The sequence below is a fragment of the Mastigoproctus giganteus genome, chromosome 10 (assembly GCF_048544385.1).
Source record: "Mastigoproctus giganteus isolate SK-2022 chromosome 10, ASM4854438v1, whole genome shotgun sequence".
NCBI lineage: Eukaryota > Metazoa > Arthropoda > Arachnida > Uropygi > Thelyphonidae > Mastigoproctus > Mastigoproctus giganteus.
Genome location: NC_143584.1, coordinates 34,498,446 through 34,508,853, shown reverse-complemented (window position 1 = coordinate 34,508,853; position 10,408 = coordinate 34,498,446). Strand labels below are relative to the sequence as shown.

Here is a 10,408-nt window from a genome sequence, read left to right as displayed (position 1 = left end):
TATTTTTTTTTTAAGAGTGTTTGAAACACTCACATTTCAGGATGGTAACAGCAGAAATTAGAATTCATTGAACGAAATTTGGCATTCTGTAATTTTCGTTTTTCGGATAGGATATCGTTTGGATTTATTTAAAACCTGCTTTTCTTGAAGAAACATTATTTTATGCATGAAGTCTTTCAGGCGTACTACAAGGGAAAAGGAAGAATCGCAAAAAAAAAATAAGTAGCCTACCTCTCTTTCGTTGCCTATTAAGCTTACGAAAACAAACGTTAGTACATATTTACAAACTTTATCAGTGTTTACTTAAAGTTCCTGTTTAATGTGTTCTTAGATTAACTGCAGTCTGAGATTCGTATTTAAGATACTGTATCAGACCAATCGCAGTCAACCTCACGTATCCCTTGCGGGTTGGGAGGTGGAGGGAGGCACACGAGGTCCGTTAAGTGTGATACGCAAAATAAAAGCATATCGTTTTTTTTTTTTTTTTTTTTCTCCTTTTTACTACAACCGTATGATTCATATAATTCCACAAAAATCACCTTTCATATAACAAGCAAAAATAAATATTTATATGGTGTTTAACTTTAAACATGCCAGGGGCTAATATAAAGGTCATAGGCGAAAAATAATAAATAAATTTCCTTTTTATACTCCGGGACGACAGGTCAGAGGAGTTCACAACACAGAGCGAATACAACAGATAGCACCGTATTTAACAGTCATGAGTTTGAACCCCGGTCACTCAAGGCACGAGTACTTATGCAACCTCTGGCCTGACCACTCGGCTACGGTAGCCTACACTAAAGATACGAGGTCTTCGAAGAATGTGTAAGGGACATGTGGACAAAATATGGTTGCCTACTACTGTTAGACTAACGTAACAACTGTCATGTTTTTTTTTTTTTTTTTGTTGTTGTTTTTTTTTTTTTTTTTCTTTCAAGAAAGTGTTTCCGTTGGTGTGACATAAGATTATTTCTTATATATCTACATAACAACAGCACAAGTGTTGGTTTTACTTCTATTACTGTCCCCTTATAAACATGTCCTAATCGGAAAGCGTTCAGTTTTCTAAAGGAATTTACGAACATTGGAACCGCTTTTAATAAGTGAGTTAGAACATTAATTAAATTAATTTTGACAGCAGCTTATCTTTTTCTTTTCTTTTTTCAGTGGTAATGAAATAAATTTAACATCTAGCAAGTACCTGATCATTCCAAGATAAAATATAATTTACTAATCATGATTTTCACTTATAAGTAATTTTAAGTAGTTTTTCATTATTATAAATTCCAAATATTAACTCATGGGTTCTCGATTATCTTATATAAACTTTTTGATACATTAGTTTATTTGTGTACAAAAGAAGTGACTAAAACAGATTATGCTGCAGCTAAATTAAATTAATTAATTAATCCTTTTTTTTTTAAGTCATAACATTTGGTAAGCGTTAGTGATAAGCGAGATAGATATTATTTATGTCGCTTCTACAGAATATGTATATTCAAGCGAGAACTTCTTTATAATTATTCTAGAACTTCCAGTCAGAAAGTTCACTTCGTGGATTTACCAACAAAAATCAGAAAGTTTCCTTATAAATAGTCTTTAGTTGTTTCATGCTCATTCTTTTAACCATTCCCTCTGGTTACACTCAGTCGTCAAGAGCAACATTGGGGTCAAGGAATTAAAGAGAAAAACCTGCCGAACCACCTATATGTCTACATTTACGATCTAAGAAAATTTCACATCACTAAATGTTCATACGGCCATGAACTTAGTCACCTTATTTACTATAACCTACACTAGAGAAACTTACCCATTTTCCCACACGTACTTTAGTCCTCGTTCGAACGACCGATTATCGGCACAGACGCTGAGCGCGTTGAGAGTGGCTCTCATTGCTCATTGTTACCCCGGGTGAAAGGCTGGGTCAGAATTAAAAGACTATTTGTCACGGTTCAACCTCGAGACAGCAGGCCCACCCAGCTCGTCAATAGGGTAACACTGAGGAACGTTTTTCTTTCCACTCCCGTCTTCCCGCCATATCCTCGTGCAAAATGAGATCTCTCCGGAACGCTCTTCCTACATCGGAACTTGTTCTTTCTGTCATTCTCCCAAACAGCAGAGAAAAATGACAGCAGAACTTAAGCTGGAATATTCATCAGACATACATGCGTTCAAAATTTCTTACGCTTTATTTCTTTTACATGTATACTTAATTTTTAATAAAAATCTTTAAATTTATATTATAATTTTATTACATTGTAATTTATATTACAATTTTAAAGAGATATTTAGGAGATATTAATGTTACATAAGCTATGCCTTTATTGCAGGTTTAGATGATCATAAAAGTCTATTACTGTATTTTGAAATACGCATTTATATCAGCTAGTAATAATATGCAAAACTGTTCAGGATTCTATATTTATGAAAATCATTTATCACCTCTATCATGATCATAAAAGCCTATTATTGTATTTTGAAATACGCATTTATATCAGCTAGTAATAATATGCAAAACTGTTAAGGATTCTATATTTATGAAAAGCATTTATCATCTCTATCAGTTATGACAACTAGTGTAAATTCAGTTGCCTTTTACTATATATGATATATAAAGTAAAAGGCTGAACTATATCATAACACACAGCAAGTTGCGAAAATATGACAGACGCTGCGAACATAATTTAGTATGTTAACAGGTCGTAGTCCATCTCAGACGTTTTTTTCCACAATAGTTAGTAAATTTCTAAATAAATAAATACTGTGTATAAGTTTTCTTTTGCCTACCTAAAGATTCACACTGTCAGCTGTTTGGTATTCCACCCATGTGCCAACCGATCCCAGCCCAGATAACGTCGCTCCCCCACTGTCGGCGCCCCTCTACCTCCCGGCAGCTTAACCGTGATTGGTAGTGATGCTCCACGTGATTATTCTCAGCCTGACAGTAAAGAGTTGTCAATGTATATTGTACGTAGTTGTCTACATTCCTCTCACACTTAGTCTGAGTAATGGGTCTGAGGAAGTAACCAAACATCGAGACACCAATTAAGGTGGATTTGATTCCATCCATGTGTGTGCGAGAGCTTCTTTTTTTGCACTAAGCCATTTCAGAGTATATGGATTATCTATCACAGAGATTTTCGATCCTATCTCTTTATTTTAAGTTTGATAATCTACATTCCTGTTACTAGCATGTGCATTCTATTTTAAACTGACCAGATCGTGCACGTTTTTACAGCCGCCGGAGGCATCCCGGTCAGGACAGGTAAAACTTGGTCTCGTCTCGGCGTCTGCTTGTGTAGACAGTGGATACCGAAGCGGAGTTGTGTGGCTAAGTAGCAGGGAAAGGCGGCGACTGATTCGTGGACGTTTTGGCCATGTTAACTATACGGTCGTGCTTACTAATAATAGGCTATCTTCTAATATACGTAACTGACGGATCTCCTTATATCACGGAGTGGAGCGTCGTGGGAAGCCGACTCACCCAACCTACTTGTGTGGATATCCCAGCAAACTTGACTCTGTGTCATGGAATAGGCTACACAAAAATGCGCCTACCTAACCTTTTAGACCACGATACTATGGCAGAGGTATCGCACCAAGCTGGCTCTTGGGTACCTCTCTTTAATCTAAAATGTCATCCTGACACTCAGTTGTTCCTATGCTCTTTGTTTTCTCCCGTATGTCTGGACAGACCCATCTATCCTTGCCGCTCGTTGTGCGAGGCCGTGAGACAAGGGTGCGAAAGCCGCATGCAGACGTATGGCTATCCATGGCCGGATATGGTCCGCTGTGACAAGTTTCCCGTAGACAACGACATGTGTATAACAGTCCAGTCACAGGTCAATGGCGGTAAGAGTAATCTTATTTTCTCCAAAAAACAAAATTAATTAGGTTTATTTATTGATCTAAAATTAGATATTCAAGATTATGATAAAAATTGTAACAAAACTTAAGGCATAATTAACGTCTTCTGTAACTGCTTTTCACAACTGACTAATTTGCTTTTTTTTTTTTTTTTTTTCATATTTCATGCCAGTAAGCAATTCAAATATAATCGAATGTAACTATCATAATAAAAAGATATTCCTCCAGATTCATACATTTCATATGAATTATCTTATTATAGTTGTTTTAACTGACGTTTAAATGTCTTCTGGCTTGTCGAATAATTTCGAAGCCCTACCTTAGAAAACATTCGTATATGTAAAATAAATAAATAAATAAACTGGAGCTAACAAAAGTGCCGTTCTGATATTCTAAAAATACATAAACATTTTCAGTCATAAATAAATCTACACCACAAATTTTTTTCTGGTTATTTCGCGATAATCACAATCATTTTTCTTACGACTGGCCATTTTCCGAATTCTGATGCTTAAATAAATGCTTAGCTGCAGATGTTATCATATAATTAATGCTTCCAGTTTTACTATTAACTTATCCACCATGCTCTGAACTCGAGTTTATCTCTAGGCGTTCGCGCTATTAATAAAGGAAGTATTAGTCATTGCTTTAACAGTTATTTAAGTAGGTGTCAATTTTCGGTAACTCCGGTGTAGTTTATCACAGAGAAACAAAAACACACGCACAATGTAATGATTAGCTAGAGACAATATGAACTTCGCTAACCATTTATGCAGAAACCAGTTAATTTATACAAAGTATAGAAAGTACGTGCATTTTTTTTTTTTTTTTTTTTTTATAGTACTGTACAGTACTCGAATATGTGTCATTGACGCGTGACCAAACGCCGTTAGGGCCTATACTGCAAATAATACTTGTTTCCCATAAGCACCAATAGAGGATGAAGACAATCATTTTGCTGAGTCTTAAGTATAAAAATTATCTGTGTAGTTTGGAGGCCAAAATTAATACACAATTCCTCATAACACCAATAATATTAGGAATCCATTGGAATTCACGAATACTATAAATAATAACTAATAAACACAAAGGTTGTCTGTTATTTTTTTCTGTTTGTCTTATATCTATCATTCTTTTGGTTGGATTATTGCATCTTATTTGTGATATTTCACACTTTTTTTGGCCTCGGCGCTATCAGGTGGGCAATGGTCTAAATTTATTATTGGCTTGCAAAGTGGTTCACTACATTTCTTTATTTAATATTTATATATTTTATTTAATATTTAACCCAGTGGTTTTCAACTGGGGTGCCGCAACAACATTTCAGGGGTACCACGTAATTTGGATTTAAGTTACTTAAACTTATTATTTTTTAAAATTTATATGTTTATTTCATTATATAGAAAGGTACACAGTATCTTTTTAATTTTGTGGTGATCTATAATTGATGTTTACTTAGTATCTATATATAAAGAAGAAAATTATTATATACTGTATATATATATAACTTGTATTATAAAATGTAATTTTTATAATTATATTATTGTAATAACTACCATATAGCATATTTTTAATATTATATATACATAATATAAAAAAAATTTAATATTATATATATATATATACAGAGAGAGAATCGGATCTAACAGGCAGAAAATTGAGTAGGGGCGCCGCAAAATAAAATAAATTACTTAGGGGTGACGTTATTAAAAAAAAAAACGGTTGAAAACCACTGATTTAACCTTTTATTTAATATTTAATCTTTCATTTAATATTTTCAAAATTTTTAGATACATATTCCTTCCACTCTCCCTTTTCAACTCTTCTGTCCTCGTTTATTTATGTTTCTACGTTCTTTTTTTCCGCATTTTTTCATAACAGATTCACACCCTAATCATTTTATGTGATTTTCATTTCTTCTTGGTTTATTAGAAAATTACTATTTAAGAATTACTTACAAAAAAAATAATAAATAAGCTTGCCAATGCACCTTACTAAACTAATAAATAGATTTTTTTTTTTTTTTTTTTTAAATTCCAGTCAATTATATAACATTATGATAGCCTCCTTCATAAATTTCATGCTTTACAATATGACTGATCGCATTTATGGAGATGTAACTTTAGCATGGACATTTGACTGAAACTTCGGATAATGGAGTCACTTTGGGTAGGATAAATTTTAATCATAATATTTAGTGTTAAATTTTACTCACAATCTTGGTACAATAAATAAACACACAAAATAAAAATTTCGATGATTAAGTATATGCACTCCTCGTGAGCAGATGAATGATGCGTTGAGTGTCCAAAAAATCACTTCCGAAATATAAGTGCTCGATGCAAATCGCACCAGTTCACATCACCACTATACTTTCCTTTGAACGCTAAACCATTTGAAAGTTCTTGTTTATACTCAACTTTCTTTAAACTTTCTTGTTTAAACTCAACATGTTTACACAACCACCAGGTCAGTGGAGTTTACAATAAACAGTCAATACAAATGTTAATCGTATTTAGCAGTCACGGGCTTGAACCCCGGTCCACTCAAAAAGCGTGTGCTACGGCACTCGCGCTTTGACCACTCGGCTACGTCAGGCCTGTTTTCGACTTCCCTTCAATACTTTGATGCTCAAGTCAAAGACAACGGTATCGATCAAGAACTATCCGGTGCCTGTACTTACAAAGTCAATATTTAATTCAATCAGGCCTAGTGGTCAGGAGCGCGGGTGCATAAGTACACGTGCCTTGAGTGACCGGGGTTCAAGCCCGTGACTGCTGAATACGGTGCTGATTCTTGTATTCTGTCTATCTTGTGAACTCCTTTGGTCTTCCCGGAGTAACAACAGAAAATTTATATGGTAATATTTTTATTATATATACGAGATTTGTGTCCTAAGTGCCTGCAAGTTTTTTTTTTTTTTAATTGTTTTTCCAACGATAAGTACTATGTTTCAGAGCTAAGTTTTAATTTCCTTGATAACAGTGATGGAAGACAAATGGGTAATTACGTGATGAACACTATGTACCATCATTTCTAACTTGTACGGTATGATCTTGTGCAGTGGCGGATTTCCGCACAGGCGCACGAGACGCGCGCCTGGGGCCTCTCAAATCGAGGGAGCCTCAGGTCTCAAAAAAAAAAAAAATATATTTCATTTTAAATTTTAACACTCATCTTTATTACCGTTACTGAATAAAACTATAATTTAAGATGAGAAGTTAGTAAACTCTTATGCGAATATCCCTACATATTATATGAAATATCTATGCGAACTAAGTGAATCTGAAGTAGAATACATATCATTAATGCTTAAATTAAACACTTTCAGTTTTTTCCTAGTGGTGGTAATTCCACGAGTGAAGAACCCTGTGACGATATTGCTCAAGAAACGATATTAGATTTGTTCGAGGAGGCAGTTCAAAAGTATTCGCAACTCAATAGGTGGTAGATGACTCTCATCAACCGGTGCAATACCACCACTTTGCTTATTGGAGGCTTGAAGTGGTGAAACCCATGTTTAGTCTCTAGAGCAAAGTTTACAGCACCCCCCCCCCAGAGGCGGATTTAACGGCGGGCGCACCGGGCGCGCGCCCTGGGCCCCGACTTCTGAAGGGCCCACGCAAAACCACAACAAAATAGTTGAACTAATATGTTCAACTATTAGTTCAAAACTTTGTGATTATTATCATGCTATTATTAATTATATTATACATATATTATATTCAAATTTTATTGGAAATAAAACATTAATAGTACATAATATTTTTTATTTATTTAAAAAAAAATGATTAACATGTATTTTTATTTTCCCTGTCTCTGTCTTTTTTTTAAGGGGCCCAATATTTTCTTCTGCGCCCGGGGCCTCAACCGATCTTAATCCGCTACTCCCCCCCCCCCAATACTTTTCCTTCAACCCATGATGCACGGTACCAAGTACTATAGCTTTTGATACCTTTTGTGTTTGGGGATTTCATAAAAAAAAAAACTAATTGGGAACCAATAAGCAAGCGCAGTAGTCTTTTAAAGCCTCTGAAATCATTACTGCGCTGGCTCACATGTAACGGAGCATCGTCTTTTTTAATAACTTTCGGAACTAACATTTCACTCACGAATCTGTTACAAATTACTAGAGTTTGGTGTGGTTGGTGTTTTAGTGTAGGAGTATTTTTGTTTTGTTATCAAGTATCTGGAATATCTTATGTATTGTTTATGTATTTATCAAAACTGAATTGTTTGATGAGGCGTAACATTTAGGCGCCTCCGGAGCCAGGTGGGAAGGAGCAGCAGTGCGTAGTACACGCTTCTTGATTAGACCGGGGTTCGAGCTCGTCACCACCACATACGGAGGATGCGGAAAGGTCAGGGAATGACCACCGCATATTCCCGGAGCAATATGGCGTTAGCTGCTAATGCTCCTAAAACCAAATAACAACAACGTGACATTTATAGCAAGTGATAATTGGGAATTAATTTTTTAATTCCCAATTAAAGGCTGCCGTAGCCTAGTGGTCAGGCGCGCGGGTGCATAAGTACACGTGCCTTGAGTGACCGGGGTTCAAGCCCGTGACTACTGAATACGGTGCTGTTTCTTGTATTCTCTCTATCTTGTGAACTCCTCTGACCGTTTGGTCGTCCCGGAGTATAAACAGAAAATTTATTTTTATTTATTTAAAATATGTATGGAAGAATTGCGCAACCAAAATGATTAAAACCGCAACACCAAATCTAGAGCGCGTGCTATAGTAAAAACGTGCGCGTAGAATGCATACTGTAGTGGTACCGAAAATATTTATGGGGGGGGGGCTCAAAATTTAATTGCGCCTGGGGCCTCTCAAGTGCTAAATCCGCCACTGTCTTGATGTAATACTGGGTAACGGGGTAACGTACGCGGATGAAAATTCGCTCTTTATGAGATCGGGTCGGTATGCCTCCACAAGTAAACGTCCACATTGTTAGCTGTTGCGTGATAAATTCGCTGCAATAAAACAGTTACAGTGAATTTGTAAGGTCTTCTAGTTTCAGTCAGAGTACAAAGGGTACTAGGAAAGTTTTGCAATATGACGCAACAATGAATCACAGGAAGCTGCTTGTTGCTGCATGTTGATACATGTTCATACGTGCATAGTAGCCGCCGCGCCAAGTCGATGGGCTCAGTTATTCATTAGAAGTGAGAGTGTAAAGTGCTTGCGATGGCATCGTGGTCACGAAATGAGATAAGGACAGTTTTGCGGTATAATTTCGTGCGTGGTTTAACCATAGACCAGTGCTTAGAAGAAATGACTCTTGCACTAGATGATGATTGTCCACATCGTACAACGATATTCAGGTGGTATAGAGAATTCCAAAGGGGAAATTTCACTCTGGAGGATTCTGAGAGGCCGGGAAGGCCACGAACGTCAGTTACGGAGGAAAACGTTACTGCTGTGAGGAAAATGCTTGACGAAAACAGGCGAGTGACCTACCAACAGATAGAGGATACTTTGGGCCTAAATGCACCAGCAATTCGTTCGATTCTGCAAGATCATTTGCACGTGAAGAAACTTTGTTCTCTCTGGGTGCCGCATCAACTGACTGAAGAGCATATGACACGACGTGTGACTTGGTGCCGGGAGATGTTAAAAAAGTTTGATAAGGGACAATCTCGGTATGTGAACAGCATCGTGACAGGTGACGAGACTTGGCTGTACTATTACGATCTGCCGACCAAGGCTCAAAACAAAGTTTGGGTCTTTGATGATGACGACACACCCGTAATTGTCAGAAAATCCCGATCTGTAAAGAAGAAAATGATAGCTGTATTTTTCAAATCGAGTGGAATTGTGGAACGTGTCGTTTTGGACACGCAGAAGACAGTCACAGCTAAGTGGTATACTGAACAATGCCTGCCTAAAGTCATTGGATCTATGAAGAACCTGCGGCCAAAGTCAAGAATGGACACCTGGTACCTCCATCACGATAATGCTGCAGCTCACCGCGCCAAAGCCTGCACCGAATATTTGACCACGACAGGACTGAAACTTCTCGAGCACCCTCCCTACAGTTCAGACCTTGCTCCCTGCGACTTTGCACTGTTCCCGCATGTGAAAATGAAGCTAAAAGGGAGGCGGTTTTCCAGTGATGAGGACCTTCTACGGGCTTGGGACAACGAGTGTGCTTTACTCCCTAGTGAAACTTGGCAGAACTGGTTTAAAGATTGGTTTCGGTGGACGGAGAGGTGTATTGAATATAAAGGAAATTACTTTGAAAAAATTAAATAAACAAAGCTGTATTGCAAAACTTTCCTAGTACCCTTTGTATAAACGGAACTTATGTTTTTTTTTTTTTTTTTTTGTAATGTAGTGTTTGATTAATAGTTAAAGGTGTGCAATAGCTTATCCTAATAAAAAATTAATTATTTTATTAGATTCTTATTAAATTTTCAAATTCAATTACGATGATAGTATTTTACTTTATGGGAGAAATTATTTTAATTTCTCCCAGTGTGATTTGCCACTACGGGAGAAAGTAACTCCGTCCCGTATTGAGTGACTAGTCG

The 10,408-nt window shown here is 36.5% G+C and overlaps 1 protein-coding gene across 1 annotated transcript in view; it reads left to right on the top strand.

Moving 5' to 3' along the window:
• The first annotated feature begins 2,996 nt into the window (after positions 1-2,996).
• Positions 2,997-10,408, top strand: part of LOC150078964 (secreted frizzled-related protein 5-like) — a 158,894-nt gene continuing 151,482 nt past the window's right edge. The window contains exon 1 of the mRNA XM_090382622.1: positions 2,997-3,855. Within this exon, the coding sequence (XP_090238748.1) occupies positions 3,381-3,855 (475 nt within the window). The 5' untranslated portion in view covers positions 2,997-3,380. The remainder of the gene's footprint in view (positions 3,856-10,408) is intronic.